This window comes from Macaca nemestrina, chromosome 15 (genome assembly GCF_043159975.1).
Source record: "Macaca nemestrina isolate mMacNem1 chromosome 15, mMacNem.hap1, whole genome shotgun sequence".
Classification (NCBI taxonomy): domain Eukaryota; kingdom Metazoa; phylum Chordata; class Mammalia; order Primates; family Cercopithecidae; genus Macaca; species Macaca nemestrina.
Genome location: NC_092139.1, coordinates 32,299,251 through 32,321,074, shown reverse-complemented (window position 1 = coordinate 32,321,074; position 21,824 = coordinate 32,299,251). Strand labels below are relative to the sequence as shown.

General features: G+C 57.8%; 1 protein-coding gene across 3 annotated transcripts in view; it reads right to left on the bottom strand.

The window, feature by feature from the left end:
* The window catches only part of LOC105496189 (nucleolar protein 4 like), a 148,978-nt gene extending 129,062 nt beyond the window's left edge, over positions 1 to 19,916 (bottom strand). For 2 of the 3 annotated variants that reach the window (XM_011766354.2, XM_071079531.1), the window contains exon 1: positions 19,148 to 19,483. In XM_011766354.2, coding sequence (XP_011764656.1) covers positions 19,148 to 19,468 — 321 coding nt within the window. In that variant the 5' untranslated portion in view covers positions 19,469 to 19,483. Of the gene's footprint in view, positions 1 to 19,147 lie in introns of all 3 variants that reach the window. The other variant, XM_011766353.2, reaches the window with a different exon arrangement.
* Between the last annotated feature and the right edge of the window lie 1,908 nt (positions 19,917 to 21,824).

Sequence of the window (21,824 nt, the reverse complement as noted above, 5' to 3'; positions counted from 1 at the left end):
TGTTTATGCCTCCAGAGTAGGGTGTCTAAGACAGAGCGGGTGCTTGGCAAATATTTGAACAAGTGAATCAAACTGAGGCCCAGAGAGGAAAGCTGGTGGGCCCCAGGCTGCACAGGAAGAGCAGGGGCAGTATTTATGTCCTGGCCTTCTGCCCCCAGCCCTGGGCATCTGTCCCCTCTCTTTACTGGCATGGGATCAGCTGGGTCCCTGCCTCCTTCCCCTCCTGAGAGATATGGGAGCCAGCAATGGGTGGGAGAACAGCCCCTGCCCTGGGGCCTGTGTTGGGGGAAACAGCAATGTGGTTGTGTAGAATGTGTCCTTCCAAGAGACCCTGGCTTCCCACCTGCCCCACTCCCCATTCCGGTTCCCAGAGGCAAGGCTGAGAACAGAGCCTTCTTTTCTTTCTTCCTCCTGATTTAGGGAACGAGATCTGCCCCAGACACACTAGCTGCCATGGCGAGGTGGCAGTTCCTTGCCTTCCTGGTGGCCTTCATGGAGGATGGTTCTCTCCTTTCACAGACAAGGTGCTGAGGGCAGAGGAGCCATGGCACCATTTGTCCAAACTTACTTGGGCAAAACCAGACCTCAAACTCTGCTCTGGCAAGTCAAACTCACACACTTTCCCTGTGCTGAGCCCCCCACAGAAGGAGGAAACTGCCTGCTGGAAGTGGCAGGTGGCCATAGCTGGGAGTACATCTGGTGAGTGTACATCTGGGTGCTGCCCTTTGCTCACAGGGGCCCTTGGGCAAGTTGCATAAGATCTCAGCGCCTCTGAGCATTGCTGCAGGAGCCCAGTGTGCAAACACACAGGGAGCACTTAGTATAGACTGGCACTCAGTGAGTGCTCAATAAACCTGAGCTGACACACTACAGTCAACACCATCATTGCCATCAACACCATCACCATCACCACCACCATTGTCATCACCACCACCATCACCATCATCATCACCACCATTACCACCACCACCACCATCATCACTGTCACCATCATCTTCATCACCATCATCACCACCACCACCATCATCTTCATCACCATCACTATCAACACCATCATCACCATCACTATCATCTTCATCACCATCATCACCACCACCATCTTCATCACCATCACTATCAACACCATCATCACCATCCCATCATCTTCATCACCATCATCACCACCATCATCATCATCATCTTCAACACCATCATCACCACCACCATCACCATCATCTTCATCACCATCACTATCAACACCATCATCACCATCACTATCATCTTCATCACCATCATCACCACCACCATCTTCATCACCATCACTATCAACACCATCATCACCATCCCATCATCTTCATCACCATCATCACCATCACCATCATCATCATCTTCAACACCATCATCACCACCACCATCACCATCATCTTCATCACCATCACTATCAACACCATCATCACCATCACTATCATCTTCATCACCATCATCACCACCACCATCTTCATCACCATCACTATCAACACCATCATCACCATCCCATCATCTTCATCACCATCATCACCACCATCATCATCACCATCATCTTCAACACCATCATCACCACCACCATCACCATCATCATCTTCATCACCATCACTATCAACACCATCATCACCATCCCATCATCTTCATCACCATCATCACCACCACCATTGTCATCACCATCATCTTCATCACCATCATCACCACCACCATCACCATCATCATCTTCATCACCATCACTATCAACACCATCATCACCATCCCATCATCTTCATCACCATCATCACCACCACCATTGTCATCACCATCATCTTCATCACCATCATCACCACCACCATCACCATCATCATCTTCATCACCATCACTATCAACACCATCATCACCATCCCATCATCTTCATCACCATCATCACCACCACCATTGTCATCACCATCATCTTCATCACCATCATCACCACCACCATCACCATCATCATCTTCATCACCATCACTATCAACACCATCATCACCATCCCATCATCTTCATCACCATCATCACCACCACCATTGTCATCACCATCATCTTCATCACCATCATCACCACCACCACCATCATCATCACCATCATCACATCAACATCATTGTCTCCATCACCATCATCATCACCACCATTAATACCACTATTGTTACCATTACCATCACCACTATAATCATCATCATCATGACCGCCATCACCATCCTCACCACCATCTCCACCATCCCCACCATCCCCAACACCATCATCACCGTCAGCACCACCACTGCCACCACCACCGCCGTAACTGTGTCATGTAGCATCTGTTCCCCACAATATGTCCTGAACTCTGCCAAGGCAAGAACCATATCTAGGGGTCTCAATAGTGCACCCCAGGAGGCCCTCTCCAGGTTGCTAAATGGATAAATGAGTGAAGAGTTCTTTGTGGAGGGCAAAGCAGCTGATGAGGAGGAGACTGATTCACCCCTCCAGCCCCTTCCCCTCATTCCTGTAAATTCTGCTCCCATTTAGGGCACTGCCCCCTAGAGCCTACAGCCTCCCTGGACCTCAGATTCCAGTCTCTGCCCTGCACACACTGGACCAGACTCACTCCCTAAACACCTCCCTCCCCTTGTTCTTCCTGCTCTACAATACTCAATGGCTCCCAATCCCTGAGATCCGGCTTTCTGGGGCCCCATTATGGGGCCATCCAGCCATATCTCCCCAGCCCTGCACCTCCCTTCAAGCCAGTTTCCTTCCCTCCTTCCCACCGCCTGTGCCCCTGCCCCACCTGGGCTTCCCAACATGGCCAAGAGGAAGTGGAAATCCTCTTGGTGGGGCTTGAGGCCCATGATGATTCAGCCCTGCTGACCCCACCAGGCTCCTGAGTCTCTCCATCCTGGGACTGGAAGAGCCTGCTCGTTGGGTAGGTCGGGCCCCCCTTGATGGGACTGCAGGCTGCTTGTGTGGGGGACCCTGGCCATCTCGCCAGCCCTCATGTTGGCCCCACAACAGCTCTGCTTCTCCATTTTGCAAAGGAGAAAACTGAGGCACAAAATGGATAAAGACAAGGCTTGAGGCATTCATTTAAAAAATATCCACTGAGTGCTAGGAACTCAGCAATGAACAAGACAACAAATATTCCTGTCCTTATGGAGCCCAAGAGAAACACGCACAAAAACACAGCGTTTGTCATATATCCATAAGAGCTCCAAAGTTAGTGTAAGGGCTGGAGAGTGATGGGAACCAATGACATTTTGAAAAGACAATCAGGGAGGGCCTCCCCGCGGAGGTGACATTTCAGCAGAGCCCAGTGAAGTCCAGGGGAACAGCCAGGAGGCCAGTGTGGCTGAAGGAAAGTGAGCAGAGGCCAAGGAACTGGAGACAGGGACCAGAGCTGGGCCTTGCAGGTCATGGTGACTTTTGCTTGGAGAGTGAAGAGAGGCCACAGGAGAGTTTTAAGCAGAGAAGGAGCATGGTCAAGTTTACATTTTTAACACAGCACTTTGGCTGCAGTGTGAAGTGGGGAGGAAGTAAGAGGGAGGACAATGAGTGCTACAGCTGGGGAGGCAGTGACAAGAGCTGGGGTAGGGTGTAGCGATGAAAAAAGCCTTGCACTCTCACACTCCCTAGAGCACTACTTCCTGGGAAAGGGGGGCTCAGAGGAGCCAGACACCAGGGCAGCAGGGCTGGCATGGGGGACTCCAGGCAGAAGCCATGTCCTGGAGCTCAGCAAGCCTGGCACAACCAGGAGAGGGGCTGGCTCCCTGAGCCAACCAGCTGGAGAGCATACCAGCCCCTAGGCTGCCCCTGACCTCCAGCCAGGGGGGTACCTGGTACTCCCAGCTCTGAGAGGGCAGAGATCAAGTCCTGTTCACCACCACGGAGGCAGTACCTAGCACAGCTCCTAGCAAAGAGTAGATGCTCTGGCAATCTTTATGGAATGAACGACGGGACCTGGTACATAGCAGGCACCAGTCAAAATGTGCTGAACAAATCAATGAATGAATGGATCGCCTGCAGCCCTGTATCATTTGCTGGTAGTTTCTCGTGTTAGTCTGAGTTTCTTAAAATAATTACAACTGCTGCGATCACAGACCCTTGCCAGGAGCCAGGCCCTGGGCTAAGTCTCTTACCAGCATGAAACAACCCCAAACAGCAGGTTCTAGTGCTAGGCCCATTGTACAGAGGAGGAAACTGAGGCCAAGAGAGGTTAATTAATTTCCCCGAGGTCACTCTGTTACTAAGCAGCACTGCCAAGATTCCAACCCAGGGCTGGGTTCTTCTCAGCTACGTGTTAATACCTCCTGAACCAGGATCTTATCAATGACACCGTCATTCCCAACTCAACTGTAAATCCTCCTGAGGGCAGGGATCCCTGGGGTCCCTGATGAACACTCCAATCCTCCATCACATCTTAGGCGCTGCGCTGGCTCTCCACAGCAGCTCAGAGAATGGCACCGCCTTCCTGATAAGGAGCCCAAAGGCTTGGAGCTTGGGAACTTTTCCAAGAATGGTACCGCAAAGGGGCAGCAGAGGAAGGTCTTGAGCCCCCATCTTCTGGGGCCTGGCCAAGGGCTCTTTCCATAGTCCCTTTCCCCTTCCTGTCCCCACGGCCACCCTGTGTACCCAGCACAGGGGCAGGGATTGAGTTCCCAAACCACGAGCCCTGCACGAAGCAGCAGCTACTTCCTGGGGCCCAGCGGGTATTCAGAAAACCCGCCCACACCAGAGGCCCTTCTCAAGGTCTGGGGCCACTGGATTGACCCTGGGCTGACCTCTTACCTCTACCTCTCTTTTTCCTGAATAGGCAAAACCACAAAAACTGAGCATTAGGACCTGCACGGGGAGCTGGGCATTTAAAACTGCAAGCAGGGCGTGCTTAGCTATATATGCACAATAATAATTGATAATAATAATGATAACAACAGCAGCCGCAGTGATGATGGCCAACACTCACCCAGCACTCAACCACCACCCTTAAGAAGCCCTCAATGCTCACTACAGCCTCCAGGAAAGCAGGTCCCATTAGTACTCCCACTTTTTTGGATGTAGAAACTGAAGCACAGAGAACTTCAGCAAGTTGTCCGAGCCACACAGTTGAGTATGCAGTGAATTCAGGATTCAAACCGAGGAACCCCACTCCAGAGCCAAATATATCGGGCACAGAAGGGAGTGGACCCCTCCAGGCAGGGGAACCAGGGGGCAGGAAATGGGATGGGATGACCACTTATCAGGCCCTAGGGAATTGCTGGTTTGCTTTTTGTTATTTTTGGGTGTTTTTTCTGTTTGGTTTTTTTTTTTTTTTTTTTTTTTTTGACGCGGAGTCTTGCTCTGTGCCCCAGGCTGGAGTGCAGTGGCGCAATCTCGGCTCACTGCAAGCTCCGCTCCCCCGGGTTCACGCCATTCTCCTGCCTCAGCCTCCCGAGTAGCTGGGACTACAGGCGCCCGCCACCTCGCCCGGCTAATTTTCTTGTATTTTTAGTAGAGACGGGGTTTCACCGTGTTAGCCAGGATGGTCTCGATCTCCTGACCTCATGATCCGCCCGTCTCGGCCTCCCAAAGTGCTGGGATTACAGGCTTGAGCCACCGCGCCCGGCCTCTGTTTGTTTTTTTTTAGTCGGAGTCTTGCTCTGTTGCCCAGGCTGGAGTGCAGTGGCGTGATCTTGGCTCATTGCAACCTCTGCCTCCCGGGTTCAAGAGATTCTCCTGCTTCAGCCTCCCAAGTAGCCGGGATTATAGGCGTGCACCACTACGCCTGGCTAATTTTTGTATTTTTAGTAGAGAAGTTTGTTTTTTGTTTCACCAGGTTTCACCATGTTGGCCAGGCTGGTCTCGAACTCCTGACCTCAAGTGATCCATTCATCCCGGCCTCCCAAAGTGCTAGGATTACAGGCGTGAGCCACCACGTCCAGCCAACTGCCGGTTTTGGTTTGGGTTTTAAATCATGTGCGTGTACTGCTTTAAAACAAACCTCTTTCGTGTACCTTCATCCACCTTGCCCCCTCCTAGGAGGCCTATCTCCTCTCCCCACTGCATGGCTCCTTTCCTCACAAGAGGCTTTCCCTGCTTCCTCCCCAGCCACCGAGGCATGCTCTCCCTGTCCTAACCCCCTAGGGGGTTGCCCAAGATCATGTACTGGCCGCTCGTCTGCTCTTGGGGCAGCTGGTAGCTGGCCTGGGCTGGGTGTGGGGCTGCACCTCCCCATTTAGGCCCCAACCGCTGCGGCCAGAGGCCTGGTTTCCCCAGGAGCCAGCAGGAGGCTCTCCCAGCTTCGGCTGATGTGGAGTGGCCAGCAGCTGGCTGTGGGGCTCCATGCTACTCTGTACCCTCCCTGAACTGCTGAATCTCTGGGGGATCCCTGAGGGTGAACCCTACCAATAGACCCTACTTGTGCCTAATATCCCAAGGTTGGCACCCTCTGCCAGGCAGACTCACACCCGACTCCCTAGCCTGGGATGAACCACGGTTCAAGACCAGGTAACGCCACAGAGGATCCCAGAATCTAAGCCTTGCTGGCAGAAGGGCGGCGATTTAAGGAGCTGAGGACACAAACCTTCCCTGTGCGAGCTCGAGTCTGTGCTCTGCCTCTTCCCAGCTGTGTGCTTTTGTTCATCTTACTTAACGTATCTGAGCCTCCGAATCTCCACTGGCGAGATAAGGATCACAGCGGTCACCAAGTTTGGACAATCACATGGGGTCGTGTGCATAAAGTGTTAGCACAGGGCCTGGCACTTCCTAAGCGCTGGACAATACTGGCTGTGTCATGACTGCCATTGTTCTCGCTCTGCAGCAGACAGGGACTGAGTACCTCACGTATTCCAGATTCTCCCCACAGCAACTCCAAGAAGCAGCTGACGTCGCTCTCCCCATTTTATAGATGTGAGAATGGAAGAAGTTAAGATGGATCCAAGCCAGTTGGTGAGTCAGGATTCGAACCCAGGGCTCTCGGACCCGCTCTCAGTCCCATAATGCAGAGCCTGGACTCTGTGGAGCCCACTGCCCCTCGCCCCTGCTCCCCATTGACCAGCCTCTGATTGGAGCAGCAGGACTCCCAGCCTCCGCTTCCCACCACCTTTGGCTCGGCGCCGTCCCTCTGCCCTCTGGCTTCCATCAAGGGCCCTCTCCTCCAGATCTGGGGGCTGGGGCCCTGTCAATCCTGGAGGCAAACCCAGCTGACCACCACCCTCCTGGAAGCCCCCCAGCCCAGTTTCCCTGCACACACTCTGGCTTCACTTCTACCTCTGCCCACTGCCCCTTCTGCAGTTCTCTGCTCCAGTGTCCCCTGCCCCTGCCCCGGATGCCATGTCCATAGGTTTGACTGCCACTGGCCACGCCACAGGCATAAGCAAAGAGCAGCTCTTGTTTCCCAAGCTGAGCACTCGGCATGGAGTCTCTCTTCACCTCCCCAAGGCAGCCCTGAGAGATAGGTCATACTATTGCATCCCCCCTTTTTTTTTCTTTTTTTTTTAGACAGGGTCTCGCTGTCACCCAGGCTGGATGGAGTGCAGTGGCACAACCATGGCTCACTGCAGCCTTAACCTCCCAGGCTCAAGTGTAGCTGGGACCACAGGAATGGCGCCACCATGCCCAGCTAATTTTTTTAGTTATTATAGAGACAGGGTCTCACTATATTGCCAGGGCTGGTCTCAAACTCCTGGGCTCAAGCAATCCTCACACCTCAGCCTCCCAAAATGCTGGGATTACAGGCATGAAACACTGTGCCTGGCCTGGATCCATTTTACAGATGAGAAAACTGTGGCTCAGAGAGGGGCGGCAACTTGCTTCAAGGTCATTCAGCTAATGAGTCACAGAGAGCCATTGAAACCCCGCCAGTCTGAGCTCCAGAGACCCACTCGGTGGCACTGCTTCACCTGGCTTCATCACAGCTTCTAGGGTTATTGATTCCACCACAGTCATAATCCCGATTACAGCTCCCTTTCATTGAGGGCTTGACTGTCCACACCTTGGTATAGATACTTCTATACAATAGCATACAAGGAGGATATAACTGAATCGATAGCTATTATCATCCCATTTTACAGATGAGGAAACCGAGGCTTGGAGAGGGGAAGTAACTTACCCAAGACTGCACAGCAGTAAAAGTGGCAGAACCTGGACCCAGCCCCTGGCTCCAGACCCCCACTGCTCTGCTGACCTGCAGGGGCCTTGAATCAACATAAAGCCCTTCACCCCCAGCCTGCTCCTGTCCCAACCTCAAGAGCTCCAGAGAACATCCATCCTCCATGGAGCCTCCCAGCCTAAGCCCTCTGAGCTATCTCCCTTCTCTCTCCCCTCAGCCCAGGCTTTCATATCACCTCACAGAGAGCCTCAGAGCCAACCTTGGGAGCTTCACAGCTGCCTGGCTTCAGGATCTTTGCTCTGAGAGACCCCAAGATGGAGCAGCAGCCCCTATTCTGTAGCCTGCCTGGCAGGCTTGGTTTTACACCATCTTCCCAGCTAACCCTTGGGGTATGGGTTTTATCACCCCCTTATATAGAAGGGGTCAGGGATCAAAGCAGGCAAGCCATTTGCCTAGAACCACACAGCTGGTGCCAGAGTTGGGATCCAAATGCAGGACTGTCCTTGGCCATACTGCCTTCTGGATGTCCCTACGGTGGCTCTGCCTAGTCAAGAGCCCCTGTTGCCCGGGCAGACCCCTCTCCACATCCCCATGACAATGACAATCCCACTGGTTAAACATTTCACATGGATTCTTGCCTTTAGTTTTTCCCAACAACCTGTAGGGGAGGAGCAATCATCAGACCCATTTTACAGACGAAGAAACTGAGGCATCTAGTGGTTGCTTAGCTGGGGGCCCAGCAGAGCTTGTGCCTTGGTTTGCTAACCTGTAGAATGGGGTCATAACAGCCTTTCAGGGTGCTTGAGGACGTGCAAGGCTGTGGAAGCCAGGGCCTCTCGGAAGCACCCCTGCAGGCTGTCCTCAGACAAGGCCAGAGGCCTGATTGTGTTGTTCTCGACTCGCCAGCATCCAGTTAGGGCCTGGCTTGCTGAAGGAAGGGCCCCATGTCTCCTTGAACATTTCCTCAGCCTGGGGATGCCGAGAAAACGATGAGTCATCCACCCAAGCACAGGCCTCCCAGGAGCTTGTGTCGGGTCCCAGCCGGGAGGGGAGGGTTCCAAGCTGGAGGCGGGGGGGGGGGGGGGGGCCTGGGTAACACGATGACTCCCACGCTGGCCCCACCGAGGCCTGAGTCACGGGGTCCCCTCCGCACCCTCCCACCGCCACAGGCTGCCAGCCGGGAGGACACCTTTGGATGCTGCATCCCAGATCCTGCCCCTGTGCCTTCACCCCAGATCTGCACCCGGGTTTCCTAAACCACTCCTCCCACCCAAGAGTCCCAGGGTTGACTGTGACCCTCTAGCCTCCCTCACCCCACTCCCACCTCACCAAGCCCCAGCCACTCAACCTCTGGTCCATTGAGGAAACCCGCCATGCCTTTCTCCCCTCATCTCGCTATGCCTCCGCCTGGTTTTCCTTCTCCGTCGCCCTCTTGCCTCTCACCACAGCATCTGAGCGTTCCTTCTAAAACCCCAGCGTGACCTTAGCTCCCTCCACATAAGCACCCTCCTGCGAGCTCCCTGCTGTGTCTGATGCGATGGGCTCCTCAGATCCCTCTCCTCCATCTGGCCCCAAACAATCGTGCCAGCTCACCCCCTCAGGACCCCACTGTGGTTCTCAAGCTGACTTGGCCATTTACTCATCTCCACTCCATCTAGAATGTTCTTCCAGACATGCTTCTCTAAGAAAATTGGCCCTGGGATCCGTTGTACACAGCCCACGCTGCCCCCACCAAAACCAGTCCCACCCCCCCGGAATGAGCTTCCCCATGCTCTGCTCTTGCTGAAAAGTCCTTTTGGGCCTTCAAGGTCCAGGTGAAATGGTGAAATGTCACTTCCCCGAGGACTTCTCAGGCCCTGTCCTGAGGGTGGGTCTGTGCCCTGGAGCTCCTCAGGGCCTCTGTGTATAACTGGGCAGTTCTCAGAACCCGGCTCTGTGACATCTGCTGAACCCCCCTGCCCAGTAGGGAGCCCCTTAAGGGCAGGGGCTCGTCTGGGTCCTGGGGATACAGCAGCAAAAAAAACAGATGCAGTCCGCCCTGCGGGTGCTCATGGCCTTGGGGGAGACAGATCCTAAGCACAGAAACTAGTGAAATACGTAGAATGTCAGGGGGTGATAAGGGCCACAGAGGAAAAATCAAGTAGAAAAGAGAGATGGGAGATGGTCCAAGGGATCTAAGGTGGTCCTCACTGGGTGATCAGGGAGGCCCACTCTGAGCAGGTGACATTTGACCAAAGACCTAAAGAAGGAGAAGAGCTGACCATGCAGAGATCTGAAGAAAGAGTATTCCAAGCTAGGTGAAGGCCAGTGCAAGGGGCCTGGGGCAGGACTGTATTTGGCATGTTTGCAGAATAGCAAAGAGGCCAGTGTGGCTGAGGCCAAATGAACAAGGGGAGAGGGAATTGAGAGTGGCGGGCAGCCAGCGCCAGGGCTCTGCAGGCAACTGGGAAAGCAATGGCTCTTGCTTTGAATGAGACGAGTCTTGGTGGGTTCTGGACAGAGGAAGAAGAGAACCTGACTTGGGGTTTCCAAGGTTTCCTCTGGCTGTTTGTGGGAAGAAGGGGTTATGTGGGCAGGGAAGAGGGTAGACACAGGGGGCCCCGTGGGGAGGCAGCTGCCTCTCCAGGCTTGGACCAGGCTGGAGGCAGTGGAGGCCATGAGACATGGTAGAATTTGAGATGTGCTTTGAAGGTAGAATCAACAGGATTTGCAAATGGGTTGGACTGGGAGGGAGAGGAGGTCAGAGAAAGGGGTCAGAAGTGACTCTCAGGGGAGGCCGAGGAAGGGGAAGGCTGCAGCTGCTGTGCAGGAAGGACAGCGAGGAAGTGAATGAATGAATGACCTGGGCTTGGGAACCAGAGGCTCGCACTCAGCTCTGGAGCTCAGTGGGACCTTGAGTGAGTTCCCTCCACTCTGCCTTAGTTTCCCCATCTGCAGGGGAGGAGCTCCATGTCCAGGGTGGCCAAGAGGACTAGTGCTCTGGGATCCACAACCATGTGGGTGAGAGGATGGGCCCAGCCTCCCACCTGCTCTGCCATCTCCCCACTCCCCCGCACTCCCGTCTGCTGGCCCAGCAGCCCGCCCAGGCCAGGCCTGCAGCTGCAGTTGAAATCAGAGGGGAAGAGCATGGACGAGAGGCAGCGGGGGCATCTGTCTCCCATTAGGCTGGGTCTGGCCAGGTGGGAGGGCTGCCTCGAGGTCTAGAAAGCTTAAGTGGGGTGCCCTCACTAAAGGTGAGCGGGCACCATGAGCCAGGGGTGGATGGAGAGCTAGGGCACCCCTGCTGCCTTCACTCCCAGGGGTCCTCCCATGGACCCCGCCTCCAGGCCCTGGGGTTTGGAGGGTCAGACAGAGTCCTGGAGCTCCAGCCCAGTCATGTGTTCACTGTGGGCCTTGGGGAGGTTCCCTGGCCTCTCTGGTACCAAGTTCTCATCTACTTCACAGAACCCAGGGGAGATTAAATGGAATAATGTATCTGGCACATGGCAGGGGCTTGAAAAATTGGGAGATGGGCTCAGACCCCTGCCGGAGGGAGGCAGTCATTACGCCCGCCATTATGTGTTCTCCTTACAAATCCAGACCCCAGGAACTCGGGTTCCCAGCCAGGGGGCCGGGCGGGGGTGCGGTCCATATGGAGAAGGCGGGGACCGGGTGGGGGTCGGGTCCATATAGAAGAAGGGCGAGAGGCTTGTCCCTCTACTCAGCAGGTGCCTGCCGGGCCTTGGGAAAGCCCTCCAGCGCCCTTCCTTGACCTCTGGGATCTGACACCTCGGAGGAATTCAGAGGCAGGGAGATGACTGGAGTCTTCTGTATGTCAATAACTAAAGCTAAGGAGGCTCACTGCAGGGCAAGAACCAGTCAGGGCAGCAAGAGACCCTGAGCCTGCAAGTTTCCAGCTCTGGGGGTTCATGCCACACCTCCATCCCTCACCAAGACTTCTGGGGCCAGCTGCAGTGTCCACCGCCTGTAAGCCCAGCTGTGTGGGAGGCTGAGGCAGGAGGATCACTTGAGCTCAGGAGCTGAAGACCAGCCTGGGCAACAAAGTGAGACTCTGACTCAAAAAAAAAAAGAAAAAAGAAAGAAAAGAAAAACAAAAAGACGAAAAGAAAAGAAAATGCTTTCTCTGTTCTATTCAGTGCAACATTTCTCAGGCCCCTGATAGTGCTGAAGACACAGAAATGACTCAGATACAACCTCTAGGGAACTCCTAGTTGCTGCCTACCTACTCTATGCCAGGGACTTGGCTGGGTGCCTCATCTCCACTGTGCCATTTAATATTCACAACATCTTTCATCACCATCCCCATTTTCCAGATGAGGAATACTGAGGCTCAGTGAGCTCACACAGCAGCTAACATTTCCTAAGATTTGCTACATTTGGGGGCCCTACGTGCATGAAAGCATTAATTTCCACATCAGTCCTAGAAGAGGAATATGATTACAGCTCCATTTTACTGATGAGAAAATTAAGGCCATGGGAGGCGGAGGTTGCAGTAAGCCAATATTGCATCAAAAAAGAAAGAGAGAAAGGAAGGAAGGAAGAAAGGAAAGAAGGAATGAAGGAAGGAAGGAAGGAAAGAAGGAAGGAAGGAAGGAAGGAAGGAAGGAAGGAAGGAAGGAAGGAAGGAAGGAAGGAAGGAAGGAAGGAAGGAAGGAAGGACAATTAAGGCCAAACTGATAAAAGGGCAGAGATGGGATTTGAACCCAGGGCCCTGTAGCATTAAAGCCCAGGCCCTTTACCTATTCTCTACATCAAAGTGGACTCAAGAGTTCTTGTTCTAATAAGCCACTGGCCCTGGTGGGTGCTGTCACCAACTTCCAGCTGCTCCTTTACCTGCTTTGGGGCCCATAGGCCTAGCCTGGTTCTCCTTTTTTTTTTTTTTTTTTTGAGACAGAGTCTGCCTCTGTCACCCAGGCTGGAGTGCAGTGGCATGATCACAGCTCACTGCAGCCTCTAACTCCTGAGCTCAAGTGATCCTCCTGCCTCAGCCTCCTGAGAAGCTGGGACCACAGATGCGTGCCACCGTGCCTAAGTTTTTTAAAATTTTGTATAGAGACGGGGTCTCACCATGTCCCCAGGCTGGTAGGCCTGGCTTTGACATGAGTGAGCAGGGTGGCCTCAAGCACATTCCTTAGCCACCATCCTCAAATGACAGCAGAGCCTTTTCCAGTTTGCCAAGAAATGGAGCTTTAGAGCCCATTTTCCAGAAAAGGAAACTGAGACTGAGAGAGGCGAGGCAGGCTCTCTGGGGTCATATGGCAATTAAACAGTTGAGTTAGGACCCCATAGGCCCTGGCCCCCTCCCTTCAAGTTCAGAGCCTTTTCTCCCAGGACCTTTCCGCCCCATGCTTAGCTTTGGGCTTTGTTATAGGACCATAGCAAGAGGCAGGTAGGGGGTGGTGGTGGGAAGCTGGAACAAGGAGATGCCTTGGCTGGTCATGTCATGTGGACAGGGGCATTGCACCACCTCTTAGGGCCACCACTTGGCTTCAGCCAGCTGCTGAGACTCCAGGGATGGCAGGGGCCAGGGCTGCAGCTCGGGTGACTTGGTGATGATGGAGGACACCCCGACAGCACCACACTGGCTGGCAGACAGGGTGAGTCCGATCCGGATCTCACATGAGTGCAAGCACACACAGTCACACCCGCGGCTGCCAAGGCCCACAGCCCAGGTGCTCACATAGATGCCGACAAACACACAGAGGAGCCTCTCCACCTGTGCCCTGCACACACTCCACACACACACTCACACAAGCATTTCCAGCCTGCACATAGATAGGAACAGCACACTCACACCCACACAGTTGCACTTTTACACACACACACACATGCATATTCTAGCCTGTGAGCACACACGTGCAGGATTCAGTCGCACAACCTCTGAGCTAAGATCTGGCTTGAAGAAGCCCAGGTATGCCTGAGGCCCTCCACCTTGGTCCCCAGACAGCCCCAGCCATAGGCTCCCCACCCCCCAATCCTCCCAGCAGCATTTCCGAGGTCCCAGATGGGCCTTCCAGCCTCCCAGACATGCAGGGACGGGAAAGCAGCCTGCAGGGGCCATAAAGGAGAGGGTTTTCCTGCCAGCTCCTACCCAAGGAAGAAGGGTGCACAGTGTCCCCACCCCTAGGCAGAGAGTGACCCAGGACTTAGAGGGGAGGCCCCAGGAAGGCAGAGCCTGACCTGTCTGCATCACCCTGGCACCGAAATGCAGCCCCCCAGAGTTACCCAGGACTATGCCACCCAAATCACAAGGCGTAACTGACAAAAACGCACGCTCTGCCACTCACGAAAAATGCAAACGGTGCCTGTGCCAGGCATCACTGTCAACCTTCTTCCCAAAGCCCCCCAGGGCCCAGGACAACAGAGGCGTCCTCTTCCTCCCCACCCATCTTCATGAGCCCTAGGAAAGCCCACAGACTTTGTGCTGTGCCAGTCCTGCCTCAGGCACAAGCCTGTGAATACAGACATCTTGATCAGAGGGATGCTTTGAAACTAATTCAGACTAAAGTGTAATGGACTGAAAGCTTGATATGAAGGACTTATGCTTTCAAATTGGATCAGGTTGCAAGACCCTTCAAAGTCAGAATGGAGAGGTATGCAAGATCCCTGGCATTGATGTGGACTAGGGGAAGTTCTGAACCTCCCTAAGCCTCAGTTTACTCATGTGAAAGTAGCAGTAATCACAGCACCGGCCTCTAGGCTGCTGTGAGAATTCCACAAGCTGATGCGTATCAGCACCTCAGCCCAGTGACAGGCACGCAGTAGGTGACCCCCGAAACAGCTGGTGTACTGATAATTCAGGGAAAACTAGGAAATATTGAGGGACTCAACCAAAGGTCACAGCACATATTACACGGTGCTAAGTCAGAGGCCATTTCCCGCCCAGACCAGCGGCCGCAGGTGTCAAAGGTTTACACAAAAGCTCTGGGGAGAAAGACTTAGGACTGAAAAGGCTTTCCACTAAATGAACGTTGTTGCAAACTGAGAAAAGACCACCATTAGTCAATTTGGGTAGCGGAACACCTGGGGTCCAGCTTGCAAAAGCCTGGTGTTGAGAGTGGAGTTTGGCAATCTCGAAGTTTCCCTTGGGGAATGGGGCTCTAATGGTGGGATTCCTGGCATGTGGCAAGTCCACGGAGAAGCTACAGTGGTGCACAGAGAACCCTGTTCCAGTCCTAGCTCCCGACAAATGGAAACTTCCTCCCTCTAGCCCTCAGTTTTCCCATCTGGAAGATGGTACAGTTGGGCTGAGCACCTCTATCTCTCCACAGAGTCTTGGGGCTCTCTGATCCTAGGAAATGACAGACAGCCCAGAGACCCACCTCAGCCATAACCTGTGGCCCTCGCAGGCTCTGCGGACGGCTCCACTCCGAGATGCCAGAGGAAAAGGAAAGGGGTTGTTTTACTTTGTGGCCAATGCCAGAACAGAATTGGAGGGTCTTGTCTCCAACGGGTTTGCTTCCCCCTCTCGGCAGCCCACAGGGGCTAGAGCAGGCCAAACGTAAGAAATAATAAATCCTCACCAGGCTTCGCCCGGCCAGGAGGCCCCCAGCTGGCTCTTGTCATAAAGAGATCTTATCCCCACCAGCACCCCTAGCTGCCCGTGGAGGACTCCGCCCTCCTCCCCTCCATACCCCGCTTCCACCTTCTACTTCCTGTGACAACCTGCAAACTGGAGGCCAACTTGCCTCTCCCCCCACGCCCAGGCTTCTCCTCGACCCCCGCCCTGCCCCACCCCCACCCGGGCCCCAGCTGCAGGAGGCCCTGCGGAGTGTAATTCCCCTCGCCCTCTCTCTGCCCTGGGCCCGTCCGGACAGATTAAGCCTTTGTCACACACACCCAGAAAAGCTCAGGGCCAGATGGGACGGGACAAGTGGTGTCAGATCATCGACCCGAGGCTGGCCGGGACTAGGAGAGGGCCCCGACCGCAGCACCGCATATGGCTGTGGGAGGAGGAAGGGAGGCCCAGGGTGGGGGCAGCCAGAGAGCAATGGGGAAGAGAGGTGACACACCATGGCCACCCTGGGGACAGAGGCTATATGGGGCCTGTCGCAGCTGGATGACCCAACTCCCACCTCCCTTCTTCCTTGGAATCGTTCTACCTGCTCTCTCTTGAAGCCCCCATGGGCTTTTTTATCCTGTCCTCAGCTATGCCCACCACTCCTGACATCTGGGTGACCTGGGAGCAGGCACAGAGCCCCACCTACCCCAGCACCCCAGTGCCCGCACAAGGCCTGTGGGTACTAAACAAATGCTTTGGACAAAGGTTTATGGCCCAATGACCTTCACAAAAACCCACCGAGGACCAAACTACAGGCTCTCTCCCAACTGACACCAGGGGCGACGATGTGTGTGTGTGTGTGTGTGTGTGTGTGTGTGTGTGTCTGTGTGTGTGTGTAGGCCAGGGACCGTAGGAGATGTCCTTTGCACCTTTCAAAGGAGGTCCCATTCAGCCCCTCCCAGGAAGAGGCCAATGGCTGCCCCAGAATTCCCAGCAGGATTTGTTCCTCTTGGATCAGTGAAAAGGAAAATGGAAATATAAAAATAATAACTGGGCCCCAGGAAGGAACTTGGAGATGGGGGTGGCATCTCCTGCCTGGCTCCAGCTGGCTGGGCGAGTGGCAGGTAACTAACGGGCTCTCTGGGGACCAGCAGGCCAGGCAGGCGGGCGTGGGGAGCCCGAGGGGCGGGCTGTCGAGGGAGGGCACGTCTGTTGTGTTTGTCGATCTCCTGGCAGCCTGGACTGGAAGGCCTGGGTCCCCTTTCTCTGCCTCCCAGGCAGGTGGTCCCTCAGGGAGGGCTCATTATTGGTCTGAGAGCCAGGGTGGAGACTGGGGACGGTCGCGCTGCCAGGGGCAGGCAGGGCGGGTCAGCGTGGGCCTCAGGGAGCGTCTGAAGCCAGCAGCCGGGCCGGCAGGGCCTGGGGTCCAGGCCTAACACCCAGTTTCTGCATGTGGCCTGGATGGGGGAGGGGGTGCTCAGCCTCTACAGCTGTGTGGATAAAGAGTGGACGACTGCTCCAGATGCCCACACCCTAGGGAGAAGTTGAGCTACACAGAAAGCCAGTGAGCCTGCTGCCAGGTTTGGGGGGGTCAACCCCCAACTCCAGGAGAGGGTGGACTCAGGGCTCCTGCCTCAGACTAAGAAGGTTGGGCCAAGGCTTCCAGCTCTTCAGGGAGGTGTAACCAGGATGGGGGGGGCACCTACCCCGGAAGCCCTGATGGCAGAGGGCACTGACCTAGGGTAGGAGGCAGGACCCAGCCAACCATCTCGTGGGTCACTAACCTCAGAAAAACCGCACTCCGGCGGGGCGCAGTGACCCAAGATGGGAGAACCGAGGAGGGGACCGACCTGGCAGGGTGGGGAGGGCTGACCCATGCGCCCCATCTGGGAAAGTGGGCACTGATTTGGGCTGGGGGAGGGGTCCTGGACTCGATCGGGGGAGGGGACAATGACCCAGACTCGCCGGGTTTGAGCGAGAGTGCGGATTTAGGCTGGGGGGATCCCAGCCTTGCGCGGGCTGGGTCACTGCCCCAGCTTCCCCCTCGGGGAACCCGGTCCCGGCGCGTCCCTCGGCCCGGCCCCGGCCCCCTGTTCCCGGTCCGGCCGGAGGCGGCAGCGGCGCAGATGGGCTGCTGGCGGCCGCAGCGCGGTTATCAGCGCTCCTCGCAGATGGGCCGCCCGCCCTCCGCGCTCGCGGCTCCCACTCCCCGCGGCCTGCAGCCCCGTCCCCTGGGCGCGGGGGGAGGCGCCTCCGGATCTGCTCCCCGGGCCCGCCTCCCTCCCTCGCGGCCCCCTCACCCCGCGGGCCGGGCCCGGGCGGCCGCGGAGGGGGAGGGGGAGGGGACAAGTGCACTTTTCGTAACGACCGAATCAATTGTGTGTGAAGAGCCCGCTCCGGCCGGGGACGGGGCTGAGCGCGGGGCGGGCGGGCCGGCCGGGGGAGGAGCGCGGAGGGGGGAGCGGGGGAGCGGGGGAGGGAGGGAGGCCGGCGCGGGGCGGCCCGGCTCTCGTGCTCCGGCCGGGGAGGGAGCAAGAAGGGCGGGGGGAGGCCGGCGCGGCCCGACCGGGCCGGGGGCGGAACGCACTAATGGAGGGTCTCGGCGACGGAAAGTTCAAAGCTCAGCAGCGCCCCGGGAGCGGCCACCCCCCCAGCCCCCACCCTCTGCAGAACAATGAGGTCCCGGCGGGGGAGCCGCGGGGCCCGCGCCGCACGCCCTCTCCAGGGCGCCCCGGGCCAGAGGGGACGCCCCCGCCCGGCCGCCCGCCTCCTCCCTTTAGGCTGCTGCGGTTCCCCGCCCCCTCCCCCACGCCACCCCGCCCGGACCGGGCCGGCCCGGGGGACGGGGGAGGGGAGGGGAGGGATAGGTCAGGCCGCCCCCGTCCCGGGGAGGGGGGAGCGAGGGGCCCGGGGGGCTGAGGGGGCGCCCCACCCACCCGCGGGAGGCTGCTCCTGCGCCAGGCTGCGGCTCCGGCCGCCCCTCCCCGGGCTAGCCCCGGGTGGGGTCGGGGCGACAGTGCCCGGGCGGGCCCCTTCCCCTGGCGCTGGGAGGCCCGGCGGACTCCCCGTCCCGCGGCTGCCCCTGCCTCCCTCCCCCCTACCCCGCGGCACCACCCTCAGCGCGCGCACACACACACAGACACACACACACACACACACACACACACACACACACCGCCCAGCCGGCCCGGGGGCGGGAGCGCGAGGCGCCCGGGACAGGCAGCCCCGGGGCGGGCGGGGGGGAGGCTCGGGCTCCAGAGCAGCCGCCTGCTGGCGGGGGGAGGGGACGGGAGGACGGAACATGCTGGGGTGAGCAGCCCGGGACAGCCTGCCCGGCCCGGCCACGGCCCGGGCAGCGGCGCGGAGGGGGGCAGGGACGCCCCGAACCCGGAGCGCTGCCCAGGCGAGCCGGGGAGGGCCGGTGAGCAGGGACGCGTGCGCCTCCGGCGGGCCCGACACACGGACAACCTCAGGGACACACGTTCGGACACACATCCACACCCCCACCCCGCCCCCGCCCGCCCGCCCCAAGCCCTGCCGCGGGACCCGCCCGCGGCCGCCGCGCGCGCACTCACCGAGCCCGTCTTGACCGGCACATACACCACTTGGCCCATCTTGGGTTCCCGGCCGCTGCCCAGGCGGAAGCCCTTGGAGCGCACCCAGAACTGGAACTTGCCTTTCTCGCCGGCTGCGGGGCCGCTGCCCGCGCCGGTCCCGCCGCCGCCCTGCAGGACCTCGGCGATCCGCTGGTATTTGCTGCGTGTCACCGTCTTGGTTTTGGCCGAGTCGCCGTAGGTGCGCAAGCACCAGTCCCGGAACTGGCGGCCCAGCTCCGAGTCCCCGGGGCTGCGCTCGCGCTCCCAGCCCCCGCGCAGCAGCAGCGTCGGCTTCGGCATCCTCCCGCCGCGCCCGGCGCCCTCGGGGGCGGGCCGGCCGCCGGGCCGCCCGGTGCCGGGACTGAGCTGGGCTGGGCTGGGCCGGGCCGGGACACGCCGCGGCCGCAGCTGTCCCGCGGTGTGGCTCCGGCGAGGCTGCTGGATGGGCGCGGGCGGCGGCCGGACGCGCGGGGCTGCGGCGCGCTCTGTCCTGCTCGGGCGGCGGCGGCGGCGGCGGCGTTGGCGGCGGCGGCTCCGGCTCGCCTCCTGCTCCGCCTCCTCCTCCCCCCGGCCGGGATGCAGGAGCGATGGAGGCAGCTCCGGGCCCGGAGGTGCAGAGGGGGCGGGCCGCCCCGCGGGCGGCCGGGGGAGGCGGGAGGCGGGGAGCGGCCCCGAGCGCGGGGAGCGAGACCGAGCCTGGGCGCGGGCGGCAGCAGTGGCTGTCAGCTTGCGCGGCTCATCCTGCTCCTGCTCCTGCTCAGGCTCCCGCTGCCGCGGATCTTCCTCCTCCTCCTCCTCCCGCGCCCGCCTCCACCACGCCGCGGGATCCCACCTGTTAGAGCGGCGCAGCCTTCGCCGCCGCCCGCCCCCCCGTCCTCCTGCGCCCGCCCGCCGGGCCCAGCCCCCGCCCGGCCCGGCCCCTGGGGGCGCGGGGGCAGCCGCGCCCGCAGCCGCCGAGAGGGCAGGAACCGCAGGAGCGTAGTGCCCAGCCCAGGGACCGCGTTCCGTCCGGCCGGGCCGGGCCCGGAGCTTCGCAGGTCCAGCTCCTCCTGGACGCGGCGGTCCTGCGGGGAGTAGGGCACAGACCCCGGCCCAGCAGCCGGCCTCCCGGCTGCCCCGCCCCACTTAGCCCGGCCGGGGAGGTGTAGGGCAGGCTCCCCGTCCCTCGCTCCCGCAACTGGCTTGACCTCTTTCCCGTGGGCCGAAGCCAGAAGAGCAGTGTGCCCCTGGGGGAACCCCACATCGCCGCCCTTCGGGGCCCCCAAACTTCCTCTCCTTTTGCCTCACCCTGAATTCCCCGAAGTTTGACCAGCTTTGCCTCTGCTTGCCTGCTCCGCTGCTCTGAGACAGGCCCGGGCCCTCTGGGAAGTCGCCTGTGGCCTCAGCCCAATCCCACCTCGGCTTCAGAAAGCACTCAACACATCCACAAACTCATCCTGAGACACCCTGCCTTCCCGCGTGCGCCTTGACCTGGAATCTCTTGCTGAGTAAACTCAGGTGGCCCCACCGCCCCCCTCCTACCTGGGCAGATCTGACCTTGGGTAGAGCTAGCTGGTCCCCTCCCCCTTAATGAAATTCCAACATAAATAAAGGCACAGGCCAAATTTCCAGGATTTCTGCACCCCTATCCCCCACTTCCTTAACAGTTCATGAGGAATTGCTGCACTTCCCTCCCAGCTGTCCCCTGGGATCCACCCCATGTCCCCACGACACTCCTGCAGGCAATTCACCATCCAAGTCCTGAGGCCCAGACTTTGGCTAGTGCAGGACCGTTTCCTGCCTAGGAACTACTGGCTTCTCCCATCCCGAAGTCCCCCACCCCAGGACCTACTACGCGAAATGTCCTGGCAACTCTGAGAGGCAGAGGGGAAGGCCCCATTTTACAGATGAAGGCCTGGGGCTTGGAGAAGTGGCCTGACCTGCTCAAGGTCATGCAGGAAGGAGGGATGGGTTTCAGTTCATGTACACCTGGCTCCTGCTGCCATATCACACACAAAGTCTTCCCCTTTCGGCGCTCAGAGAGAGCCCCACTCTGTAAATACCTGGCTCACTTCCCCCAATAGAAAGGGAGCTCCAGATGCTCAGGGCCATATCTGACCCGTCCTCATATGCACAGGCCCTAGCACAACACCTGGCACACAGTAGGTGTCAATAAATGCTGAAAGAACCCTTGAGGTCTCCCAAGTCCCAACCTCTCTCTGCATTTCACATGGGAGATTATTTTTAGATAATTTACATTTCATGTTACTTTATATACACCAACAACTCCACAGTCATTTTTCCTCTTTATCTTCCCAAGAGCTCTTTTTGGATCTATGCTGGTATGCATGCCCGTTTTTAAGAGGTGACCACTCAGAGCAGGGAAGTCACTACCCAAAGGCCAGCCCCAGGGGCGCAGGGGCTTCTGTTATTAAGAAGCTCAGACCCTGAGTTTTTCTATGTGTCCCTTGACAGTTATCCTTCCAGCAGACACTTCCTGAGAGCAAAGATGCTCTAGCCTGGCGATGGTAATGATAACTTGTGGCAAATACACCCTGTGCCTGGGTGATGGGGTCCTTGTATGAGCCCTGGTCTCTCCGTCCATTTCCAGGACCCACTTCAATAACCACTAAGCCGGACCACCTCTCCACCCAGTCTGGGTCTTTGCCTGCCTTTC